The 27,720-nt window shown below is 40.5% G+C and overlaps 1 protein-coding gene across 1 annotated transcript in view; it reads right to left on the bottom strand.

Annotated features, from left to right (window-relative positions):
- The window catches only part of LOC148540359 (dual oxidase 1-like), an 86,694-nt gene that overhangs the window by 15,718 nt on the left and 43,256 nt on the right, over nucleotides 1-27,720 (bottom strand). The window contains exons 15-24 of the mRNA XM_088445741.1: nucleotides 20,117-20,254; nucleotides 16,684-16,800; nucleotides 15,218-15,420; nucleotides 14,812-14,997; nucleotides 14,055-14,271; nucleotides 11,429-11,522; nucleotides 7,844-8,016; nucleotides 5,318-5,390; nucleotides 3,018-3,071; nucleotides 2,736-2,920 (exon numbers count right to left, since the gene is read on the bottom strand). Coding sequence (XP_088301867.1) covers nucleotides 2,736-2,920; nucleotides 3,018-3,071; nucleotides 5,318-5,390; nucleotides 7,844-8,016; nucleotides 11,429-11,522; nucleotides 14,055-14,271; nucleotides 14,812-14,997; nucleotides 15,218-15,420; nucleotides 16,684-16,800; nucleotides 20,117-20,254 — 1,440 coding nt within the window. The remainder of the gene's footprint in view (nucleotides 1-2,735; nucleotides 2,921-3,017; nucleotides 3,072-5,317; nucleotides 5,391-7,843; nucleotides 8,017-11,428; nucleotides 11,523-14,054; nucleotides 14,272-14,811; nucleotides 14,998-15,217; nucleotides 15,421-16,683; nucleotides 16,801-20,116; nucleotides 20,255-27,720) is intronic.

Below are 27,720 nucleotides of genomic sequence, written 5' to 3'. Positions count from 1 at the left end.
ACTACATCATAGGATAGCATGCAGCATACTTTTTGCCAGCTGTAAGCACATCCGAAAGGCTCAGAAAGAGGAAGTCCGCTTACTATTTACTTCAGTGTTAGCAATAAGGGTATGCTTGGCTGGAAGCAGCGTATAATAAGCAATGGGACTATGCTTCTGCCCCTCCCTCTGCTATAACTTTTATGAGAGCCCTGTTCCCTTTCTGTTTTGAACCAATCAGTGTTCAAGCAGGGAGGTTGGCTCGTAGAATTCAGTGTGTAAACTGCTCTGTATAGAAATTGATGTACAAACCATTGATAATACTTGCCTTTATTATAAAGTTCAGCATATTATAAATTAAATCAGATATGGCTCAGTTGTTTTACTAGCTAGCACCAGATGTGGTTCAACATATTAATATTGCTAGCAATTATATCTCAGTTTTGGAGTCTTGGCACAAGCTATAGTATAGCCTTATTTCTGGTTTGCACCAGATAAGGCCTATTTGTTTTCTAATTGGCTAAACCCACACAGCCAACAGTTAATCTAGAAAGCTAATATATACTAATCAATACTGCCAGGGTCTTCAACTGGGCATATAAATTAATATACACTATGTGCACCTTTCTGCATAAACTGAGTCCTCCTTGTCAATTAATTCTATCCACTTTTGATGAATAGCATTGCAGTGAAGAGACTCACTACTCACCTTTGAGATTGGCCTTTAGATGTTGAGTGCCAACTACTGTACACACACTTGAAAAGGTGTATAGTTATGTGATCATGTTTTTTACCATGTTTCATGACCCTAGCTCTCTGAAGAAGTAGCACATATGTGGGTTATTCTCCTGAAGGTAAGGATGGTGATTTTAGCTTTACTTATGTCCACAAATCATGCCCATGATTATTTTTTTTGATAAAACTTAGGTGTTACATGACTTTCATTTAAGAGACATTTTGGTGGTAATACAGTACATATGCCCCTCAAAGCTTTTAACGTATCTCTGACAACACTCTTAAAAAGTAAATCTGTGGCTACTTTGGCTGCAAATGGATTGATATTTGGGTATGTTGAAGAACATTCTGGTCAGTTGGTCTGTGTTTTACATAAGATGAGGAAGTCAGAGCAGTGGATCGGTGCATTGCTTTTCATGTAACCACTTGGGATTGCCCCTCAGAATAAAGTTATCACCCATTATGGCCCTTACATTGTTAACCTTGATCTTATATATCTCTATGCATGACACCATGAGATTCTTCATATATACATTTATATGCAGTTTTTTCTATGGAAATTCAATATATTTATAATGTATGGTCCGAATGGAGCCTTTAAAAGGTCCAAAGTGCGTTGTGGATAATAAAATTAATAACGCCTGTATAATGCATAGATGATGCATGAATAATGCATGTATAAAGTGGACCCGGGCACTATCATTCATATCTGGTGGTGGTAATGCACAAAACTGTCTTCCTTTTAGGCCACAGTGATATCTTCATTGAAATAAATTGAAGGGATGCTTACACCACTGACCATAGTTTTTGGCTATTCTCTTACTCTAATATTCCAATTTCTACTTAGGAAGTCACTGCATAACAACCTGAATAATTACTTATTCATTTTTTCTATGTCAGGATGATGTGAACATGTCAACAGCAGACAGATTTTCTGAGTTTTCCACTACATGTATTCCTTGGTTGGAATTTAAAAAGTCTCCCTCATATACTTCCCATTTGGAATGTTAAGCTCGTGGCTATTGGTGTTTCTTCAAAGACTGCTGTTGCACCTGCATTCAGGTGTATGGACATTGCTCTGGACAACCAGGTTTCCATCTGTACCACTTACTCTCCTTCTTGTCCTTGCCCCTTCTCTATTCCTTCTTTCTTTATTCTCTGTTCTTTCTTTTCATTTTTTTATTGGGCAGTTTCTGTGTTTTGCCAGTTTGAGTGCTAGCTTTACTATGTATTAGGTAGCATTTATTGTTTTGCCTTGCTCCCTGTATTATGTTGTACAGTATATTGCACAGGGTGTGTTTTTGTCTCTACATGGAAAATTAGAAATAAAGTTTAAAAAAAAATATAGTAAATGCTTTTGAAAGGCATGGTATTTCAGGAGTCTGTTTCGTTTCAGTAATATGCTAACTGAGGTTTCTGTTCTCCCTGAGCTCGTCTTAGTATACCTGCATATACAGTACTAAGGGGTATACTGCCCTTTTCAAACTTCCCACCTTGCATCAGCCTTAAAATAGGTCCAGGAAAATGTTGCAGTTAGTTGGATGCATGTATTCCTTTTATGTGCATCACACACTGTACACATGGCTCAGTATCCCACAAACATGTCATACAAACACGGCACATGTTCATAATATAATGATTCTACTCATTAAATATTTTCAAAGTCCTGAGAAGTCAGTAGCCAAACAAGGGACTCTGCAGGAAAGAACCTTTGGTAGAAAACGGGTAAATGGGATAGGAATGGGGTATAAGATTTTAACATAAGGGGATCAGAAGGGGAAACAACATAAAAACATGCTTTTCTTTTTGCACTATATAAAAAGCTCCAAAGAACAGCCTGACGTGCTTTCCATAAATGGCTATGTGACCAGAATATATAGCATGTAATGTGCCTCTTAAGTAGCATCGTGTGACATTGTAATGAAATCTTGACTACTGAACATGACATGAATAATCCCAGAATATAACTTGACCAACCAAATATAAGATATTATGGACGCATGGCACGGTGTTATACTCACAATAAGCTCTTTCAGCAAACAAACCAGCACAGATTCCACAGAATATTACTATGCACACAATATGGCGCCGGTAGTTTTCAATTAATCGTTTAAACTGCTGTATTTTTTGGTGGATTTTGCTGGACTCGTATTTTTCTCTTCTTGCTGTGGTGTATATATTTGGCTGATCTATCCTATAGTTATTCCTAATTGAAAATGATAAAACACATGATTTAGTGAGTGAGATAGTTAAAAATATTAAAAAAAAAGAAAAATACAGTGTGTCATATATACATACAGTACCTTTTACCATGTCTTTGCCGAAGTTCGTGTCCATCAGTATGGTTTTCAGCAGTGCTATAACACAAGACAAACATCATTACAATGTCGTCTTTATCAGTGAGGGTTATTTACTAAATGTGTACAAATGTACCCTAAACCCATGTCAGTCAGCAACTACAAATGTGTCCTCATACACCTAGTCCCCAATACGCCATACAGCGAGAGACACTTGGTGCAAGCGTCTTTTTCATGTCATTTTCACTAAATAGTCTCAACGCGATGTGACAATACCGCTTCACAAGACTGCATTGATTAGTTTAATATGCGACACTTGTACAGTTCATCTATGTGCAACTGAGTCTAAGGGGTAAATTTACTAAAGTGAGAGTTTTAGAAGTGGAGATGTTGCCCATAGCAACCACTGCTAGTCTATTGTTAAGGTGAAGGTGCTAGTTTAATGTTAAGTAGAATCTGATTGGTTGCTATGGGCAACATCTCCACTTCTAACAACTCTCACTTTAGTAAATATACCCCTAAATCTGTACAACGGAACATGACAATAAAAAGCAGCGGCTGCTGCAGTGTAGCACTTCGTATACAGTCGCACAGAGATACAAAAGTGTCACATACCAGATTAATCTGTGCAGTCTTGTGAAGCCACTTTCTCACATCGTGTTGCAAAGAAGACACATATTTGAGCAAAAAAGATACTTGGCGCAAGTCAAGCAAGACCTGGCACGCCAAGAAAAGTGATGGCGTGACTGCGGCAGTAGTGTATGAGGACACATCTGTATCCTATGCCAGTTAGACAGAACCGGGGTCGTAACTAGGGTAGTGCGACCTTTGCCATGGCACAGGGGACCGCAAGGCAGGAGGCATGTTCAGGCCTGTCAATTTCCCTGTTTATTATCATTCTCACTTGTAGCTTCCTCTTCTTTTATCCCCAGCTTATCCTGGCTGCCCCAGGAGTACCCCTATCTCTTCCCTGGCCCTTTCCATGAAGCCATGTCCCTTTTACAGGTGCACTATGTACCTATTTATAAAATGGGGGAGGGGCGCCAATGCCCTCTCTGGCACAGGGCACCAATAGGCCTAGTGACGGCTCTGCACAGAACAAAAGTGTCAGGCGGATTGCATTGGTCTCGGTTCAGCGTTTCAAATTTGAGTAATGTTACAAAAAACTCTCAGTTGATATTTTTTACCAACTGTCATAGATTCCTGTAAACCAGATGCAGAGATGTATATACACGTTTGCAGAGTATCTAGTGTGTTTTCACACTGTGTATTCTCCGGGACCATGTGTATGGGCCAGAGTTGTACGCATTTCAGTCACATTTCCTCTTGTGACTGAAGGGGAATAACTGTGCTGTCATGGGTGATTCTCACATAGGCAATGTACACTGAGGGCTTATCGAAAGAAATGCAGGCTATGGAGAGTTGGACAGAGGCATAGATACAGCTGTTTCCAGGCATATCATTTACACCAAGTATAGCCTGGTCTGAATGCACCCTAATGGTGATGTACGGATAGCATATGGATAGGGGAGTGGTTCACCACAAATATGACTACAACTCTGTATATGGGAGAATATACACATTTAGTTCTGTGTCGGTAATGTCCGAGTAATTATAGCTGACTTGCGTTCACCTCCGCATCAGACTTTGAGAAAGGATTGCAGTTACAAGGAGGACTTTATGCTAATGCTAGTATCAGCCCTTCTTCTCGGATACAGCCTTGTGTCTGAATGCAGATGGGCTGGGACGCCCACTTGAGAGGTTGCAGTTGCAACCATCAGAAGCACCATCAGGACTTGTACCAGCTCCATGCTAGGTGCAGAACCTCCGTCACAGTATGGCGTCCAATGTGAGCGATTAAATGCCTGAGACCAATACCACTCTCCACTCATGACACTCCCATAACACGCCCATAAGACGGAATATCGTTAGGTGTCTGCATAGCCACCACCCAGGAATGCCCAATACATTCCAGAGTCAGTGCGTCTCAACCGATCCTACAACTCTGTGCTGTGCATAGACATTATGGAACGCATGCACCCTGCGATTATTTAAGGATTTAGATGCATGCGCCAGGGCAAAAAAATAGCGAACATCGGCTTTGCATCTGATTCATGATACCTCCAGGGGTATGTAAATGAATGTGTTTTTAGATTTGCCTGCCACGTATGCTACAGTGCTACAAATACAAAAGTGTTTTATTCATAAAGTAACATACTTAGAAATATTGCTTCTTGGATTACATACATTTAAAAATGGTAAATGATACCCCATGACCATGCATGTAATAAAATATGCTGTGTTACCTATTGGCGTGTTCTTCATCTTTCCTTCTTATAATTGAGAATTTAATGTTCTTGTTAACAGGAGCTGCTGATCCTTTAAATCAAAAACAATACCTATTGTAATATAAAAACTACACATTGCAATGAAATTAAAAATGGTGAAAAACAACAAAACATAAATAGTGCATAGAAAACATCTTCTAAACTAAGAAGAGACTGAATATCCACCTAATAAATCATCTTAGCCTCCTTATTTACATTACACTTATTCTGGCAATAAGACTAAAAGCAGTCCCATCATTTCCAAACTCATTGTTATATCCCCATCTGAAGACACAAATTATTTCTAATATAAATGCAGTTATTTGTCACGGAACCATGCCAAATTGTAGTAAACCCTGTGAAATTGTCAAATGGGAGAAAAATATAAAGCAAGTAAAAAAACGGAAAAATAACATAAGGCATTTTGCAATGGACTGCATATAAAATGCATACACCTAGTGGTTTAAGTATTTATATGGAAAAACACATCGTAGAATAAAATTTTATCTTAATATCAAAAAGAAAACAAAAACAAACTTGATGTACTAAACACTTTCCTCATAATTCTCCTATAGAAAATATAAAATAGGCTCAATTTCCCTCTGTCATACACTAGTTGATCCATGCCTGAAATAATTGGATGTAATTTATATTCATGGGCAACTCTTTTGGTCCAAAAATTAGTACCTTGTAGCATTTTCCTTAAACAGTAATTTGAAAACTCAGGTAATAGCTCTAATAGAAAGCAATGTTTCCTGTACGAGTGCATTACAGCCAGGAATGATCTGGTCCTCTGGTATATTGCAGATTGGCTGATGCCCTGGTAACCTGATCTGGCTGTATAGCTGTACTATACTTATGGGCCATTAGCGGCTGGTCAAGTCTAGCTGTACCTTGCGAACTTGGCTGCACTAGCCTTAGATAGAGTGTCTATTATTACATACTGTATGATAGGCTTATAGAGGTCAGCAATCACTTCTTGCAGACTAATTTTTGCAATCCTGGTGCAACAGAGGTCACTTGCATGGTCACCTACGTACACCCCAGTTGTTTGACATGTGACAGCAAGCTGGAAATTTTTTGGGTAAATTCAACACTGCCACTTCCCTAGTTTCCCTCCCATCATTATTTAACAATGATTACATTATTTCTCCTCAATATATAGTATATAATATTTTTACTTATCACCAATTCCTCTTTCTTGCACTATCACTTAATGCAGGTAATTCGAGCAAAAGCATCTAGTAAAATGTATATTTTATAATATATACCATAGACATTAATACCTAAAATAACTAAACTTACCCTGCTATTTGTCTTTGTACTGGGTAACCAAGTAAGCAATAGAAATTGATGACAAAGCTAGGTAAATATATAGATATCTAGAGTACTGTATATATAGAATCAAAATAGTTACCGGTATTCAGTTTTTTTTTTTTCAATTAAAAGATAGTTTACAAGCAGTAAACTGCTGGCAATGGTTGGTCAGATGGGGGTGAAAGTGTAAGTACTTGGTAAGTGATAAGTATTCATTGCTGACATTGATAGACTATGACAGCAATGAATTTAGTGGTAGCCAGTGATAATGCAAGTTAATCATAGCTATGACAATATCCTGACTGCACAGTCCAGAGTTTAGAACTTGTAGCACTTAAGGCCCTCATCTCTACAATGGCTTTTATCTGTAAAAGCCACATTGGCCCAGGGAGTAATTGACCCCTTCCTCTTTGATAGCTCTCTCCTGACAATAAGTGATTTAATTGCTCTTCATGCGGATCTGGAGAATTGGTGTAAGTGGTACAGGGGAAGAATACTGATATGGATGTAGTCTGCAGTAGGGCTGGAATGTTCTAGTTGATAAGCATTATTGAGCAGTAGGAAACTGCAGGAGTAATTTAGGAGACTGGAACCTGCAGAAGTAAACAGATTGGAACTTGCAGGAGTAAATAGCATACTGGAACTTGCAAAGTAATCAGATTGGAACTTGCAGGAGTAAATAGTAGACTGGAACTGTAGGAGTTAATTAGCAGGCTTGAACTTCCAGAAAGTAATCAGCAGACTGGGATTGCGGGAGTTAATAAGCAGATTGGAATTGCAGGAGATAATCAGAAGGCTAGAACTTACAATAAGTTAAAAGCAGGCTGGGACTGAAGGAAGTCACAACAGCAGACTTGAGCCAAGTAGTTCATCCACAAGGGAAAGAAATTGTACTGGCAATGACTGCCAGCACTAGCCAGTTTATATTAGGATGCCTGTTCAGATGATTGGAGGGTCTGTCCATGTGACTGGGATCTGCCTGAAGCTACAGTAGTTGGTCAGGAATCTGATGTCATCCCAACATGGCGGCATATGTGGGACGAAACATTGGGAACCTCCAAAGAGGATGCCAAACATACAGGTAAGTTCTTGGGGACGTGAGAGGTAGCCAGACTTGGTAACGGGGTCCCACGTCCTGGTGTGTGACTGATAAACTGTCACTTTGTAAATGATCTTACAGATCCTTACCTTGTGTTTGGAGTGTTAATGAGTTTAAGACATTGGAGTATTGCTTAAACATAGAATAAAATTCCTCAAATGTGATCTCTTGTTTGGATGGAAGTCCAGCCTCATTGAACATGCTATTAATTACTTGTTCTATTTGGTCTCTTGAAAGAAAGTCGGAAACTTGTCTGAAAGACCTGAAAGACAAAGAAATTATGCAACGTAGTTACATTTATTTATAGGTTGCATAAAAACCTAAGATATGTGTGTTACGTCATCGAAAACCTGGATTAAGAAAGAATAAAATAAAGAGCATATTGCATATTTAAAGTATGCTTATGACTTCTGCTTCATCAATAATTGTTCAGCAGCAGTGTATGGACAATCATCACACACATGTTCCTGTATAGAGTATAAGAGAATATCCTGTGATCAGGTCAGCTCATAATAGATATTTCTAGTGTCTTATGTTTGTATAGGACCTAATTTTATAGCACTGTTGACACACACCACACAATGAAATTCACCTCTTTTTATCTTTCTATTTGTAGAATTTTGAAATTAACTGTACTGTATAATTATGTCCATTGGCCAGGTCACATTGTATAAGTGTAGATTTACAAAACCAAAATAACCGCTGCACCAGTACTTGTATTATTTTTCACTCCGGTATAGAACCAGAAAAAAACCCTAATCAGACATATATATATATTGCATATCATGCATAAGTACAGGTTGAGTCTCCCATATCCAAATATTCCAAAATACGGAATATTCCGAAATACGGAATATTTTTAGCATGACTGAGATAGTGACACCTTTGCTTTCTAATGGTTCAATGTACACAAACTTTGTTTAAAGCACAAAATTATTAAAATACATAATAAAATTACCTTCAGGCTGTGTGTATAAGGTGTATATGAAACATAAATGAATTTCATGTATGTACACAAACTTTTTTTGATGCACAAAATTATAAAAAATATTGTATAAAATGACCTGCAGGCTGTGTGTATAAGGTGTATATAAAACATAAATGTATTATGTGTTTAGATTTGGGTCCCATTCCCAATATATTTCATTAATTATAGTATGCAAATATTCCAAACTACGGAATATTCCAATATCCAAAATACCCCTGGTCCCAAGCATTTTGGATATGGGAGACTCAACCTGTATTATACTGTGGGGATGCAGCACTCTGACAACTGGTAACGATATTCAACAGGTAGAAGAGAAGAAAGGAGTTGTCTTGTTTGGGGCGCACAATAAATTCATGCATAAATATTAAAACATAACTTATTTAATTGCAAATAAAATTGAAGCAGCAAAATATTTAAAAACCTCATATATATATGAACATAAATTGTGAAGACAATATTATTAAACTAAGTGTGATTAAAACAAAGAATCTCATTCTGTGTTTCTTTCCCCTATTCCAGTGGTTCAATGTAAATTGTAATTTATACAGCAGTTATATTCCCTTATATTCCTATACATTCCTGGTAACAAAGGTTCATTAAAGTGACACCATAGAAAAGTTGCGTCAATTATTGGAAGCCCTGTGGTGGATTGGGAACTCGCATACACAAATCAAGTATTGTTTACCTCTACTGGCTGAGACGTGTATGTTTAACTGCTGATTATGTGGTCATGTAAGTATAATATCTGCGTTATCCTTACATCATAATAACACCATTATACCGCATTAGAGAGTACAAATATGACATGCCCTTGTTATCAACCTGCATAAATAGTATCTTATTCTATCTTGTATTGTAACCACCTACGAATGTAGTCTAGGAATTTTGATACTATGTTCCTAATATCTCACATTAATTTGTAACAAAATACTTGCAGTATGTTACTGTTATTGGTATGTCAAATTTCAATATGACATACTGGTATTGGCACTGGCTGGTTTATGAATAATAATAATTAATTTCATCCAGTCTAAACATAATATAATATAACAATGGTAAGTATAGTGTTATTGTGGGGCGCGGGTGTATAACGCTAATATAGTTCTCTAGTGCACATCAATTGATCCCCTCCAGAATATATGCGTTGACGATGCCCGGCTGTTTGTTATGCTGGGTCCGTCACCGGCTTCTGGTAATCATAAGCAGGGTACAATGTGCGGCTTGCGGGTGTGTCCCGTTATTGCCGCCTGGCATACCAGTGCATACTATGTATGCCGTCAATATTATTACATTACAGTACACATTAGTTGGTACCCTCCAAGATATATATGGTGATACCTCCCGGCTGGTAATGATGCCGGGTCCGTCACCAGCTTTGGTAGCTATGAACATTATAGAGTATATAGCTTACGGGTGTATCCAGCTATTGCTATATGTGCACCAGTACAAACATGACACACAAACAAATAAACACATATTATGTTAAGTAACACATGGGGGAGAGAAACCACAGCGAGGAGAACGCCGACGCACGTTTTGCTGGGTTAATGCTTTTTCAAGGCTAAACCGATTGCCTTAATCTGTGCCTCTTTATTCCATTCCTCCACCTATCATGTCATCCCCTATGGATCATGGATTTAGAGGGTAAATTCATTACCAGAGCTGTTTATATGTCTCCCGGCATTTATTTAAATAGTTAGCTGGCCTATTCTACCAATCCAAATTCAGTCAGTCACAACAAATAGATGTAATCCGTGTAGCACATAGGGACTGTTATTCCCCAATGGATTATCATACTTAAAAATAAATATATTATGTGTAATATTGACATTAATAAATTGCTTTCTCCCGATAAATTATTGAATATATATATTGTAAACATTAACTCTAATAAATAAAATATATGTAAAAAAATTATAAAAAAAATGAATATGCATAGATAAATAGAATATACCTAATGCATGAATTCCTATGTAATTACTAGTTGTGCTAATATTGAAATTAATGTGCATAATAGTGAGAAAAATAGATGTATGTAAGTAGTAAAAAAAGGTAATTAAAAGTGAATGTTGATATACAAGTACAAAAATATTGAATTGAGTGATACAAATGTGATCCTAGTGAAAGTGAAAGTGATGAAAAACCAAATTGGAAAATAGTGAACAAATAAAACATAGTGCCTAAAAGTGTACTAAACTAATTCATGTAAAGTATATATTGGTCACATTTAATCTTCTAAATTCATATAGGTACGAATGAGATGATATTGTATTCACTTGAACCTAGAGAATACAGTGGTCTTAATTACACATATAATATATTATCATTTATCATATTAGTGTCGATGAATAATTCAGTCACCCATCCATCATAAACCCCTAACCTAAACCAATACTTTATCAATAAATAATAAAAAATAATTACTATTCTGATATATTTATATCAAATCTCAAACTATTAAATAACAAACAAATATAATAACATAATCATAAATTATATGACACAAATATAAATATATGAACAAAATAAATCCTAAATTTGCAAACCATAATAAATATTAAATACTAATCCAAAAACATATTATCACAGTTAAGGCCAACTTGTGTTCAATTCTGCATCAGGCCCTATATCAGCAGTTACATCTTTCTATGGAAGCAACTTAGACCCACTAAATGTAAATACATACCTAAGCAACTCACAGAACTCGTCCTTTGGAAGAAGCCCATTTCCATTAATATCATGCATTGAAAAGATAAATCTCAATTTGTCTTCCACAGAATCTAAAGCAAGAGTGAGAGAGAAATGACAAAGGATAAATATATGCAGAATTGACCATTTCAGCACACAGGCTGATATTAATTTATAGATACAGTATAAATACTTCAATAATGGAAAACTGACTGTGACTTAAGCCGGCTACACACTTGCACGATATCGGCCTGATTTGGCCAAATCTGCGTGCTCCCATGCGTGCTCCTGCACGGCCAATCACACGATCGCATGCGGAACCATACATATTAATGAAAGCTGGAACAAGTAATTGTTCCGTCATTCATTAAATTGTGTAGTGTGTACCGACAATCATGTGATGTCCAGGGTGAAGGCAAATCGCCTTGAACATCGGCATGATTGCCGGTCGTTCTGGTGTGTACCCACCCTTAACTTTGGCTTACTATAGTGGTGGTAGTTACCCCCAGGCCAATGAGCCTTAAAAGCTGAATACAATTTCCAGAGGGTGTAAAAAGCTACAGTAGCTTTTACATATAAGTTAAAGAGAGTAATTATGAATGTACTGTACATAAATGCACCCTGCAGTAATTTGTATATTTAAAACATGCACCTACTTATTTATCTGCTCTGCCATAGATGCAGGTTCAGGTACTGTTTTTAAAGTTGTTCCCCTAAAATCTGTGCCCAGTAGGATTTAGAGTTCGCCTGGAAATGAATAACATCACTTTACAGTCGTAGTACCACTTTAGCACAAGGTTTATAATTGAATCTTTTAAATGAATCCCAAGAGTGCATGATAACTGTCTATTATGTGTTTGTGGATATATACATTTTTATACCCACACTACTTGCTTCTGGTTGGTAATAAGACAGACCACTGAAAGTATAGGATGATGCCCAAGCACCAGTAAAAAACTGATATGTACTGGCTGCTAGCTCGGGAGAGATTTGCAGAGAGAAAACACTGCAATCTCAGGTGAGTAATCTCCTGCAAAACGAGTTACTCGGGAGAGATATCTCGTTCTGCTTCACCATTGGCAAACTCGTTTAGCCTCAAATCACCTGTTGGTAAATTTGGTAAAAGAAAAGGGATTAAATCACCCGAATTTTGGCGAGGTCCAGCGAGATAAATCACTTTGAAAATTGGGACCATCTCGTATCTTAGTAAATTTACCCCTAACAGTGTATTTTGCCCTTTGTTTTATTTGATTCACAATTAAACAATTTGAATCAAATAAAGACAGGTATTGGATCTATTATATGAAATGCCTGGGATTTAGAGTATTCCAGACAAAGATGTATTTCCTATATGATGAGGTACTTGGTAATGGATTCGGTATGATGTACCGCCGGACCGCATGGCCGGCAGTTCAAACCCCGGCAGCGGCGGCCCAACACGTCAGAAGGTAAGTATAAACTAACCTATTCTACCCCCTAACCCTTCCTTAGGGGTGCCTTTCCCTAACCTCCCCCCTAAGTGCCTAACCCTAATCCCCCCTCTAAGTGCCTAAACCTAACCTCCCCTTCCCCCGCCACCTAAACCTAAGTCCCCCTGGGGGGTGCCTAACCCTAACCTCCCCCCGGGGGTTCCTAACCCTAACCCCCCCTTCCCCTAGCCTGACCCTAACCTCCCGGGGAGTGCCTAACTCTAAGTCCCCCCCGGGAGACCTAAAACTAACCCTCCCCCCCCACGGCTGTCTGCACCCGGCGTCCAGCATCCCTTTGATCGGGATGCCGGGCGCCTGTCTCCCGACGTAGGTAAAATGACAGGCATTGAGATTTCAACGCCTGTCATTTAACCCTTGCCGGGATTTAGCAGTCGGGAAGCCAGCGGTCGGCATTGCGTCTGCCGGCTTCCCGACTGTTTCCCGCCTATACTTATGGTATTATTAGTTAACAAGCATAATGTGATTAAAAATAAAAGATCCAATACATATATGGGATCATCAGAGAAATAGGTATGTTGGCCACTAACAAATTTTATAATTAGGTTGCAAACTTATACCTATGAGTTCAGAAACATTAGACAACCTGAATGAAGCATCTACAAATAAAGTCATATTTTCACATAACAGCCTGTGACCTTGTGATTTATTTTCTCCAGCCTTGCCTTGATTCCTAAGTGGGAATTATACATATATTTGCGCATCCAAAAATTCCTTCTAGCCTCAAACCTCTAGCTGCCACTCATTAATTTTAATATACTTTAAATTCCAATGTATAGATGAGCAATTCCAGCTAAAGGGTACAGATTTGTGCTCTGCACAAACCATGTTTGATTGTAAGGGATGCAAATGAAATATTGTTTTGTATTTTGGAAAAATACACAGTTTAAATGTGCCTCTCCCACTCAACCTCTGCCCCACCCCTTACCCCTTGCAATCCACTAATTTGTTTCCAAAGTTTTAGCTTGATTTACTCTTAACCCTAAATGAGGCTCATAATGTTTCTGACGTTACATTATTAATTACTGACTTTAACTGACTTTTTATTTAAACAGTAAACATTTTAATAGCATTCTAGGAAAGCTTTATAGGATAGGCTGAATTATGTAGTAGAGAACTATTCAAAACCAGTCTTACCTTTTAATAATATAACCAATATGTAGCAAAATTCCTTAAATGACAGATATCCATTGCCATCTTTGTCAGCCACAGAAAACATAGACTCCACAAAATGGGCATTTGGATTGAGTCCAAGTAATTCTGCAAACTCTTCCCGTGACAGCTCGCACTTTAGTGCCTCAGTGATCTTCTGCCTGTCTATGGCTCCTGCATCTGACTTCTTTATGTTTAGGACCTACATGATTACATTACATTTTAATGAATATACTGTATATTTTGAAATTTATAAAAAATCAGGCATGTTTTATTCATCTCAAAATGCACCTATCAATACTCAATTTTTAAAGTATTATAGAGGTTAGCTTCGGCATGTGTCTCTGTCCTGACCAGCTACTAGATGTCATTACTTTAGCCTCAAAATCAGCAATATTTCTGAATAATGTATAGATACTGTAGGTATTCCTGAGGCCCAATTGAGCAAGCACAGTGCCAATGATATCAGTAACTTCATAGATTCCAAAGGGCCATTGCAAAATTAGCAAATGAACAATCCGTTTTTATTACTCAACCAGCTCCTTTGACAACAACCTAGTGCCTACTGTTTACTTTCAAACTTTCCCTGGCTGAAAGTCAGTGAGAATAAGTCAGGAAGGAGGAGATCAATTTCATTGGTTGCTATGGACAACAACTCCACTTTTAAAAACCTGCACTTTAGTAAATATAACCCATGGTTTGCTACAAATAATAATGATCCAAATTCTTATCACAGTCTTACATGAGAAAGTGAGTGTCTGAAAAATGTCTCCAACTTCTCTTGTCTCTGGATCTTAGAAATTGATTCTTTTAATAGGTCCAGTTCCCTCAGATACTTGATAGAAGAGGAGACTTCACCTTCACCTAAAAATTCTGTAAACTTTTGGAGGAAGGCAACTCGATCTTCGTTGTTGTTAAAAAAGAGCACCTACAGTAGAATGAAGAAAAAAGTTTTGACTACCTCAATATTATTATTATATTATTTATATCTTGCTAATAAAACTTGCATCTTCTTTACAATGTCTTAGGTCAATGCAGTCAAAAAATATTAGTAATACTGATACTATTGGTGCAAATGTATGTCATGTCAATACAGAATACAGTTCAACAAATTGACACCATTTATGATGATAAGTAAATATTCTTACCAAGTCATACTCTTTTGGGATCTTGATACGGGCAGCTCTATCCCCGTCACTGTTGGAAAGGGTGACCTCCACATTTTCCAGACTATTAAAGTTTATTGTCCTAGTCTTAGTTTTTTTACTATCTACAACTTTAATGATTTGGTTTTGATGAAACTGAATAAAAATGGGTTGGAATGGCTCGTCACCTCCACACCATTCAGAGGCTAAGAGAAACATACATTAAAAAGTAAAGAAATCATATATGAAACATAGCATCTCTAAAGCAACATATAGAAATGATTTAATTAGTTTTGACTTCGCGGTATATTATTGTATGTTGGAAAATCAAACATATTGTAAAGAATATAACAAATTACTCCTAAATGACTTGGGCTCAATGTTCCTATGTAATTTAAAGGAGTTGTAGGAACATATTCCAACTTCTTGTCAGATTGTTAAATGATGGAAAAATATGCCTTGTTATTTAAAGGTTTGGAATTAAGGACATATGAGAGCCCTAGGTACTGTGAATCATGCTAACATTCGTAGTATTAGACCAATTTGGGATCTGCATTCCAGAGTTAGTGATTCCCTACTCAATCGCCATTCTTATGGTGCATCACAACTATATATGTATTTAGCGGAATCAGTATGTAATGCCGGATCAAATACCGACAGCGGCAGCCAGACGGATCGAAATCCCGACTGCAGCAGGTAAGTACCCTAACCCTCTCCTCTCCCTACCCTAACCCTCCCTCAGTGGTGCCTAAACCTAACCTCCCCCCCTAGTGCCTAACCTCCCCCCGTTAGTGCCTAAACCTAACCCCCCCTCCCGCACCCTGAACCTAACCCTCCATGGGGGGGTGCCTAACCCTAACCCCCCCTAGTGGTGCCTAACATCCCCTTCCGCTACCCTAACCCTTCCAGGGGGGGGTGCCTAACTCTAAGTCCCCCCAGGGGTCCCTAAACCTAACCCTCCCGGGGGAGCCTAACCCTAACCCCACCCTAGTGGTGCCTAACCATAACATCCCCTTTCCCTACCTTAACCTTCCCAGGGGGTGCCTAACTCTGTCCCCCCCATTGGTCCCTAAACCTAACCCTCCCGGGGGGGTGCCTGACCCTAACCCCCCCTAGTGGTGCCTAATCCTAACCTCCCCTACCCTAACCCTCCAGGGGGGGTGCATAACTTTAAGTCCCCCCGGGGGTCCCTAAACCTAACCCTCCCCCCTGTGGATAAACGCTAAGACACCCTGTTTGCCTTCGTTCGGTATGCCGGGTGTCTGGATTTTGTAGAGGGGCTAATGATAGGCGTCAGGATTTTGACGCCTATCTTTAGTCCCATGTCGGGATGTCAGTGTCGTGATATTGTCGGGCGGGATAGCGCCACCCGGTATCCTGACTGCATCCCATATTTAGCATAGCAATCATATAACAAAAACATTTACAAGTGACACTTTTGGGGAAAAAAATTGCCAAGAATGTATTACCTGGAAATCCTGCTGCATCATCCACACGTCTGACCCCATTATTATTATTAAACGTCTGAAGTTTGGTAAAAGAACTTTTTCTAGATTTGGCGACCAGCAGTGCAATAAGTAAACTTACTAGAGGGAAACAACAAATAACACAAAATTGTCTTTCAGAAAACATATCCATTACTTTGATTCTATTTATATCCTGATATACTGTAATGTTTTCCAACTCCAGTCCTCAGGGAACACTAACAGTGCATATATTTTTTAGATCTCAGTATCACAAGTGAAATAAATACGGTAACACCACCTGTAGATCTTTTTAAAATGTACAGTATCAACCAGTTATGACCACACCTGTGCTCCAACTAGGAGACCTGGAAAATAGGCACTGATAGGGGTTTATGAGGACTGGCGTTGGGAACCACTGCTGTAGTTGTCTAATATGTAAATAAGGCAAATGTAAAATACTTCCAGTGTAATGCTAAATACTGTAAATATGTGCATCCCTGGTTTAGATGATAGCTGGCAAAGTCCCACAGGGGATGTATATTTCTCAGACATATTTGAACTATGTATGAATAGGTTTTGACAATGAGTGAAAATCACAAACTGGCTGTTTTGAATCAGTGCAATGTTCTAGTGATAAAATCTGCAGGTTCTGCTCCGGCTTCACCACTATACAGTATATGTATTCTGCATTTCAGGGAATTTATTATGTGACTTTGATGGTATAATTTCACTCTGCCCTGTAGTACGGTTGGTGTAAAATAGGGAAATCCTGCCAGGAACAAAATGATAGGGTGTTCCCACATGAAACATTTAAGGCCAAACATTGAAATTCTGTACCATATGTAAAATGAGGCTAATATACCACCAATGTTTATGTAATACTAATTATCTATAAACATAGTTGTGATATTTTGTCCAGACCTGAATATCTTAAAATGGCACATGAAGACATGTCATTTTGATCTTCTTCTATTAAATCCCATCATCCTAGGGAATGTTTACTATCCCATGGAGGTGTGGTAAGGTCACCCTCCCTATAAATATATATGGTTATAGACTGTGGGACTGATGCAGAGATGGATGCATATTCAGTTGTCTTTGTACGCAGTGACTGTGCAAAAATACGCAAATGTCGCAGCCGCCAGGATTTGTATTATGAAGCCCACCGACGGCTTCGCAAATACAACCGCTTGTGTACAAAGATGCAGCAATGGACACAGATCAGTCGATTATCAAAGTTCTGAGTAACCCTATGGTCGTGCAGAATGGCTAACAGAACTAAGACGCTGGAACCTCAACTGCGTACGGGATTACAGTCTCAGGTTGCGACGCCCCAAAATGATCGAGACTTTCCAACCCTCTCTGGGGGTAAATTAAATTGACTAAGAATCGAGTTTGGTCGAATTTTTATTGTTTTAACTCTTTGCTTACCGAAACACGGGTGAGTTTACCATTTAACAACTCGCAAATTTACTAAGAAGTGAGTTTAGCTGAAAGCGAATTTTCCAATGGTGAAGTAGATCGAGATTTCTCCTCCTATTTGCGAATTTAGGTAAGATTACTCACCCGAGATTGCAGTGTTTTCTCTCTGCCAAACTCACCCGAACAAGCAGCCTGCACATATCAGTGAGATATGTGTAAGCTGCTTGTGTGTTGTACCTGTAAAAAACAGGTTAAAATATATTTAAAAAATGAAGCAGGGTCCTCCCCAAAAGCCTAAACGGCTCTTCCCCGCTCCCCCGAGCTGTGGGCACAGGGGATAATAAAGTGGAAAATCTAAGTAAACTATTGTATTTTACATTTGAACTACAGGTGCCAGCTTGCCTGTCCTTTGGCACTTGTGGAAATACAAGTGCCAGCAGGCGGCCGGCACCTGTACCTCCACTGTAAAATAAATAGTTAAACAAAGATAGTACACACACACCATATACAGAAAAGTTTAATACACACATACCTCATGCACACATACTTACCTGCTACCAGATGTACCCATGAAGAAATCCGTGAGGAATGACCTGCAAAAAAAATTCTATACTCACCTCCATCCTCGCTCTGGTCTCCATAGCATCCAGGGGAGGTCTTTGCAAAAACACAAACCGAGTATCCGATTCATATACTTACCATTAGCGGTGTATGTGTGTGACCACATACACCACTAACTTGCTCCCGACTGTTCAGTGAGAACTGTCAGGAGCCACCAGCCAATCAGCAGCCACTCTATAGTTAGCGGCTGCTGATTGGCTCCGGCACCTGACAGTTCCCACATGGGCAGGTCAGTGTGTCAGGAGCCAAAGCCAATCAGCAGCCGCTAACTGTAGAGCCGGGAGCTGATTGGCTACGGCTCCAGACTCACTGGTCACACACATACACCACTAAAGGTAAGTATATGGATCGGGTGCTCGGTTTGTTTATTTGCAAAGACTACCCTGGATGCTACGGAAACCAGCGCGAGGACAGAGGTGAGTATAGGATTTTTTTTTGCAGGTCATCCCTCACGGATTTCTTCATGGGAACATCTGGCAGCAGGTAAGTATGTGTGAGTGAGGTATGTGTGTATTAAACTTTTACTGTATACGGTGTGTGTACTGTCTTTATTTAACTATTTATATTTGTGGGGGTCCCCACCTCCCCTGAGATCCCCGGCTTGACCTGAGCGACTTGGGGTGAGAATGTTTTGGCCCTGGAGACCCAGGCGTTTTGGGTCCGGTGCTGGTTTTAATTATAGGGGGACCCCAACGCATTTTTCCACCCCTATAATTAAAACCAGGACTGGCCCTGCAACCTTATGCTGGTACCTAAATTACGGTGGAACGCTACTCATTTTGTTGCCCATCTGGTTAGGCTTTTGGGGGGGACCCTATGTCTTTTTTTTTTTTTTTTTTAATAAAAACGCTTTACATGAGGTATACAGGCAGAATCATACACAAATCACACTGATCTGTGTATGCTTCTGCCAAACTCGCAGTTCAGGAGGTGGTTCATTTGAAACTTAAATTTCTCATTGAGTTTGCTAATAATTTCACATGAGATTGGAAACTCTATTCTTAGTAAATTTGCGAGTTGCATCTTTTTCATGTAAAGTACTTCCTAATTTGGCGGATGGTGAGTTTTTCCGAGTTTGCAATCTCACATGAGTTTTAACAGTGAAAAGAGAGAACTCATGCCAAAAACATGCCTAAACTCACGTGAGATTGCAAACTCACACAAACTCGATTCTTAGTAAATTTACCCCTGGGTGTCAATATCTGAAGGAACTTGAGCTGTGATAAACTGCCAGCTTATCAGTTGAGATACTGATGCAAAGCTTTATTATGAATTAGCTCTTCAAAATTTAGAAACACACAGCTTTTCCCGTAAGAAGTTTGGAAGTCACCAATGTTAAACATATTTATTTTGATATTATTTCTAAAAAATAAATTCAGGGTTTTTTTTTTACCAATAGGGAAACAGCAAAGTACAGCAATACTGATTCCAAATCCAGCAGCACAGCCTTCAAAGTAGTCAGTGACTGTAAGAGGAACACACTTCTCCAGATCTTCTGAGTTTAGCTGGTTTGGTTGAGGACATGGATCATCTAACAATGAGATTTGTTTTACTTGTTAGTATGTAGGGTACAGTTCAGAATGTCATAACAAAAAATATATATAATGAAACTCAATGAAATATATAAGTACACATTGTAATTATGACAGAGAACATTTTAGAAGTAGCACTGTCTGCTAGAGTGTATCTAATGGCTCCTCTCCCCTGTTTTGGCAGTCCCTTTTTATGTAGGAGTTCGTTCCATAGGGTATCAGTAATACTGTGATGGAACAGCTCTACAGTAGGCAAGGGCCATTGATGATTAGATCCATCAATGCTTTACCATCCATGGAAAAGGTCTGATTGTTTCATCTCTGCCATCAAAGGAGGATAATTATTTGGGGGTTTTTTCCCCAGGGGCAGGACACTTAGCCCCCCCATCTGTAATGCTCCTTAGTCCCACCTTAAAATCAAACCAACAACTAATATCTCATCCATCCTCATTCCTGTAAATAACAAAAATAAATAGGGATACATATTGAACACTCCTAGTGGCATGTTCTTTATCTAGCTATAGCATCTCTAAGTCTGTTAGCAGTTCTTGTTATAGTTATATGTTTGGTTCATAAACCTTTTACTTGCAAGAAATAGGAGCTAAGGCAACATCTAAAGGCTTAAGGTCCTAGATGCAAATTTTGGATACACGTAACTCTTTTAGCACAGGTATGGGTAAGCCTTAGTAGTAGTTAAAGAGTAAAGTGAGAGCAATAATTCATCAATGATTGGATGCCTTAAAAATATCTAGTCATGGATTTAACTTGGCCAACTAGTAATAAATTAATCGGCTTTATTAAATTTGAAGAATAGGGTTTTTGGTAAACTGTATGCATTTATGGATGGGTCATAAGTGAGCAGGTAGCAGGCTAACAGGTCCAGCCTACAAATCTAAATCCCACATTGTCATCAGACTACAGATACAATTTTAATATGTTATGGCAATTGGTGCAATTGCTAACATCTCTACAGTCACAAAACAGAGACTGTTATTCTCCTGCATATTAGATATAAGGAAACAGAGACTGTTATTCTCCTGCATGTTAGATATAAGGAAACAGAGGAGAGAAATGACACGTACTCACTTTTTTCCATCATTAAGTAGGTTGGAGTGTAACCTCTTCTGTGTACTGTGTATGGCATTTTGCGATGTACACATAGGAATAACCTCTTAGAATTGGCTGGAGGCCATGACATCCTTTTTGTTTTGTGTACCTGGAACTGTGATGAGTCTGTCCCTTATTGCCTTTAGTGCCAGGATACTCCTTACTGGGTCTATTGTTCTGTTACTTAACCTTGGATTGAGATAAAGTGAATGGAGTCCAAACCAATCAGCTCTGAGCTGTTATTTTTCAAACACAGTTTATAACATGGCAGTTAGGAGCTGATTGGTTGGGACTTTATCTCCGTTCACTTTATCTCCATCTAAGGTTTAGTAAATTGTCCCCACGCTTTCTTGATCTCTCTGTTTAAAGTAGCTGGGTAATGGCACGTGCAATGTGAACGAGTCACAGTGTGTGTTGCATTGATGTGTAGGGAAAAGGGTCCAAAATAGAATAATTATGTGGGTATTGGGCCTGATTCATAGTTGTACACAAATATCACAGCCGCTCTTTGGGACTGATTCAGCAAGGAACGCAGTTGCTTATACGCACGCAATTGGTCGATTATTGCGTACTGCATATGCATCACAGTGCGCGTGTGCGCAAACTAGCCACTGCGATCAGGACAGTGATCGCAGAGGAAACGCAGACCCATGGCAGAGTGATTGACAGGAAGTGCCATTTGTGGGTGGTAATGGGGGGTGGTCAGGTGAACGCAGGCGTGCCATTGCGTTGGGATGGCGTTGCATGGGCGTGCATTAATTAGCCACTGCGATACCAGTTGCCGTCTGAGGCCTCATAGCGTGTGCTGAAGTAAGCAATTCCTGAGTGAGGTCAGGGCTTCATTAACTGTCCGATGTTACCGATTGTTTCTCTATGTTGGCCAAGCATACAGATATGAGTAAGGGGAAGTGGGCATCCTTATGTCAGGCTGCGATCGCAATGCACATGCAAACATTTGCATGTCACCGCTGATTTTAGCAACTGCATTGCATGCATATAAGCAAAATAGCGATCCATAGTCAATCAGGCCCTTTGTACGCAGCGTTTGTGCTAAAATATGCAAATGGCGCAGGAGGCGTCTTGTGTAAATAGATGCCTCCTGCAAGCTTCTCTGATCCACAGCATCACATAACTGCATGAACATCGGACATGGATGTTCGGTGAAATCATGCTGCCTGGGCCAGTTAAGCTGTATCTGAGGACGCAGCCACTGGCTTAAGGAAGATCAGAAATCGGAGCCGATATGCCCCCTGTTTTCTGGAATGCAAAAATATCGCTCCAGTGTACAACTATGAATCATTCTCGTTGTGTTGATATAAATGGTAGGAAACACTGAGGAGAAAGGAAAATAAATCTAATACCCTCCCTGGGCTCCTATGTGGTCTTAATGCAGTTCAGCGATTGTCACTATATACTGTAAATTAGGGGTGAGCGGGTTCGGATTTCTGAAATCCGAACCCCCCCGAGCCCCCCCGATCCGAGTCTGATCCGAGTCAGGCTCGACTTTTCCCGCCTGACTCGGATCTGAAATCGAGGCAAAACGTCATCATCCCGCCTTCCGAGTCTCGCGGGTTTTGGATCCTATATAAGGTACCCGCGTCGGCGCCATTTTCTCACTCGGCTGTGGACAGTGAAGAGGGAGGGTGGGAGTTAGGGCTGTGTAGTGTAGTGTAGTGTAGTGCTGCTGTTGTCCACTACTTCAAAGTCCATAGGGGCTGGCTGTGTTGTGCTGTGCTGCTGTTGTTAATAGGGGCTGTGTCCACTACTTCAAAGTCCATAGGGGCTGGCTGGACTGTGTTGTGCAGTCAGTTCTCCATAGGGGCTGTGTCCACTCCAAAGTCCTGTGCAGTGTCCCAGTCCTAAAGGAGTGCTGTAGTGTTGTCCAGGGGGTGCTCTGTCCATCAGGGGTGCTCCCCCCAAGTGCTAAAAAAATAATATATTTTCTGTGTTTGTGAATTGTGTGCGCAGTAGCCGCACGTGCATCAACAAAGTAGTGCCAAGCGTGCGCCTGTGTCATAAGTAAAGGGCCGGCTGGCTTGACCGTTAAAGGGTGCTGTAACCCCCGAAAGTACACTCCAGTCCAAACCAAAAAAAAATTATTTTCTGTGTTTGTGAATTGTGTGCGCAGTAGCCGCACGTGCATCAACAAAGTAGTGCCAAGCGTGCGCCTGTGTCATAAGTAAAGGGCCGGCTGGCTTGACCATTAAGGGTGCTGTAACCCCCGAAAGTACACTCCAGTCCAAACCAAAAAAAAAATTATTTTCTGTGTTTGTGAATTGTGTGCGCAGTAGCCGCACGTGCATCAACAAAGTAGTGCCAAGCGTGCGCCTGTGTCATAAGTAAAGGGCCGGCTGGCTTGACCGTTAAGGGTGCTGTAACCCCCGAAAGTACACTCCAGTCCAAACCAGAAAAAAAAATATTTTCTGTGTTTGTGAATTGTGTGCGCAGTAGCCGCACGTGCATCAACAAAGTAGTGCCAAGCGTGCGCCTGTGTCATAAGTAAAGGGCCGGCTGGCTTGACCGTTAAGGGTGCTGTAACCCCCGAAAGTACACTCCAGTCCAAACCAAAAAAAAAATTATTTTCTGTGTTTGTGAATTGTGTGCGCAGTAGCCGCACGTGCATCAACAAAGTAGTGCCAAGCGTGCGCCTGTGTCATAAGTAAAGGGCCGGCTGGCTTGACCGTTAAGGGTGCTGTAACCCCCGAAAGTACACTCCAGTCCAAACCAAAAAAAAAATTATTTTCTGTGTTTGTGAATTGTGTGCGCAGTAGCCGCACGTGCATCAACAAAGTAGTGCCAAGCGTGCGCCTGTGTCATAAGTAAAGGGCCGGCTGGCTTGACCGTTAAGGGTGCTGTAACCCCCGAAAGTACACTCCTGTCCAAACCAAAAAAAAAATTATTTTCTGTGTTTGTGAATTGTGTGCGCAGTAGCCGCACGTGCATCAACAAAGTAGTGCCAAGCGTGCGCCTGTGTCATAAGTAAAGGGCCGGCTGGCTTGACCATTAAGGGTGCTGTAACCCCCGAAAGTACACTCCAGTCCAATCCAAAAAAAAATTATTTTCTGTGTTTGTGAATTGTGTGCGCAGTAGCCGCACGTGCATCAACAAAGTAGTGCCAAGCGTGCGCCTGTGTCATAAGTAAAGGGCCGGCTGGCTTGACCGTTAAGGGTGCTGTAACCCCCGAGAGTACACTCCAGTCCAAACCAAAAAAAAAATTATTTTCTGTGTTTGTGAATTGTGTGCGCAGTAGCCGCACGTGCATCAACAAAGTAGTGCCAAGCGTGCGCCTGTGTCATAAGTAAAGGGCCGGCTGGCTTGACCGTTAAGGGTGCTGTAACCCCCGAAAGTACACTCCAATCCAAACCAAAAAAAAAATTATTTTCTGTGTTTGTGAATTGTGTGCGCAGTAGCCGCACGTGCATCAACAAAGTAGTGCCAAGCGTGCGCCTGTGTCATAAGTAAAGGGCCGGCTGGCTTGACCGTTAAAGGGTGCTGTAACCCCCGAGAGTACACTCCAGTCCAAACCAAAAAAAAATTATTTTCTGTGTTTGTGAATTGTGTGCGCAGTAGCCGCACGTGCATCAACAAAGTAGTGCCAAGCGTGCGCCTGTGTCATAAGTAAAGGGCCGGCTGGCTTGACCGTTAAAGGGTGCTGTAACCCCCGAAAGTACACTCCAGTCCAAACCAAAAAATAATTATTTTCTGTGTTTGTGAATTGTGTGCGCAGTAGCCGCACGTGCATCAACAAAGTAGTGCCAAGCGTGCGCCTGTGTCATAAGTAAAGGGCCGGCTGGCTTGACCGTTAAGGGTGCTGTAACCCCCGAAAGTACACTCCAGTCCAAACCAAAAAAAAAATTATTTTCTGTGTTTGTGACTTGTGTGCACTGTGGCTGCACGTGCATCAACAAAGGAGCAGCGCCAAGCGTGCGCCTGTGTCCCATAAGTAAAGAGCCGGCTGGCTCATTTCTTAAAGGGTGGTGTAACCCACAAAGTGCACTACTCTCCAGCAAAAATAAAAAAATATTTTCTGTGTTTGTGTGCGCTTTAGCCGCACGTATATATATCAATATAACATAAATGGAGGACCAAACTTTCTCCGATAAAAATAAAATAGGGAAAGATCAAGAACCACTTCCTCCTAGTGCTGTTGCTGCTGCTGGGAGTTGTTCATCATCCCAGAGAGGAAGTAGGAACATCACTACTTTTACTAAACAATTGACCCTCCAACAGTCCCTAGCGATGAGGATGAAGTACGACAGCAGTCATCCTGAAGCAAAACGTATAACTGAGGCCTTGACTGCAATGTTGGTGTTAGACGTGCGTCCGGTATCCGACATTAGTGCAGTGGGATTTAGACAATTGATGGAGGTAGTGTGTCCTCGGTTCCAAATCCCGTCTAGATTCCACCTGCATCCTCAAAGCAGCAGCGACAAGCGTGCGTCTGTCTGTTAAAGGGTGGTGACACCCTCAAAGTGTGCTACACAAACAATTAAAATATTGTTCTTTTTTTTTCTGTCTTTGTGAATTGTGTGGGCTGTAGCTGCACCTGCATCCTTAAAGCAGCAGCGACAAGCGTGCGTCTGTCTGTTAAAGGGTGGTGACACCCTCAAAGTGTTCTACACAAACAATTAAAATATTGTTCTTTTTTTTTCGGTCTTTGTGAAATGTGTGGGCTGTAGCCGCACATGCATCCTTAAAGCAGCAGCGACAAGCGTCCGTCTGTCTGTTAAAGGGTGGTGTAACTCTCAAAGTGCTCCAAAAAATAAAAAACTATTTTTTTAATGTGTTTGTGACTTGTGTGCGATGTAGCCACACTTGCATCCTCAAAGCAGCAGCGACAAGCGTGCGTCTGTCTGTTAAAGGGTGGTGACACCCTCAAAGTGTGTTACACAAACAATTAAAATATTGTTCTTTTTTTTTTGGTCTTTGTGAAATGTGTGGGCTGTAGCCGCACCTGCATCCTTAAAGCAGCAGCGACAAGCGTGCGTCTGTCTGTTAAAGGGTGGTGACACCCTCAAAGTGTGCTACACAAACAATAAAAATATTCTTCTTCTTTTTTCTGTCTATGTGAATTGTGTGGGCTGTAGCCGCACCTGCATCCTTAAAGCAGCAGCGACAAGCGTGCGTCTGTCTGTTAAAGGGTGGTGACACCTCAAACTGTTCTACACAAACAATTAAAATATTGTTCTTTTTTTTCGGTCTTTGTGAAATGTGTGGGCTGTAGCCGCACCTGCATCCTTAAAGCAGCAGCGACAAGCGTGCGTCTGTCTGTTAAAGGGTGGTGTAACTCTCAAAGTGTTCCAAAAAATAAAAAACTATTTTTTTAATGTGTTTGTGACTTGTGTGCGATGTAGCCACACTTGCATCCTCAAAGCAGCAGCGACAAGCGTGCGTCTGTCTGTTAAAGGGTGGTGACACCCTCAAAGTGTGCTACACAAACAATTAAAATATTGTTCTTTTTTTTTGGTCTTTGTGAAATGTGTGGGCTGTAGCCGCACCTGCATCCTTAAAGCAGCAGCGACAAGCGTGCGTCTGTCTGTTAAAGGGTGGTGACACCCTCAAAGTGTGCTACACAAACAATAAAAATATTCTTCTTCTTTTTTCTGTCTATGTGAATTGTGTGGGCTGTAGCCGCACCTGCATCCTTAAAGCAGCAGCGACAAGCGTGCGTCTGTCTGTTAAAGGGTGGTGACACCTCAAAGTGTTCTACACAAACAATTAAAATATTGTTCTTTTTTTTTCGGTCTTTGTGAAATGTGTGGGCTGTAGCCGCACCTGCATCCTTAAAGCAGCAGCGACAAGCGTGCGTCTGTCTGTTAAAGGGTGGTGACACCTCAAAGTGTTCTACACAAACAATTAAAATATTCTTCTTTTTTCTGTCTTTGTGAATTGTGTGGGCTGTAGCCGCACTTGCATCCTCAAAGCAGCAGCGACAAGCGTGCGTCTGTCTGTTAAAGGGTGGTGTAACCCTCAAAGTGTGCTCCACAAACAATAAAAATATTCTTTTTTTTTTTCTGTCTTTGTGAATTGTGTGGGCTGTAGCCGCACTTGAATCCTCAAAGCAGCAGCGACAAGCGTGCGTCTGTCTGTTAAAGGATTACATCGGTGACAGCATCCAAGTAGGCATGTCAGACAGTCCGTACCTGTACTGGCAGGAAAAAGAAGCAATTTGGAGGTCCCTGTACAAACTGGCTCTATTTTACCTGAGTTGCCCCCCCTCCAGTGTGTACTCCGAAAGAGTGTTTAGTGCAGCCGGGAACCTTGTCAGCGAAAGGCGTAGGAGGTTGCTTCCACAAAATGTGGAGAAGATGATGTTCATAAAATGAATTATCAACTCTTCCAGGGAGACCAGCCTCCA

The sequence above is a fragment of the Taudactylus pleione genome, unplaced genomic scaffold, assembly GCF_031769625.1.
Source record: "Taudactylus pleione unplaced genomic scaffold, aTauple2 ptg000019l, whole genome shotgun sequence".
In the NCBI taxonomy this organism is placed as follows: domain Eukaryota; kingdom Metazoa; phylum Chordata; class Amphibia; order Anura; family Myobatrachidae; genus Taudactylus; species Taudactylus pleione.
This window is presented reverse-complemented; position numbering and strand designations above follow the sequence as displayed.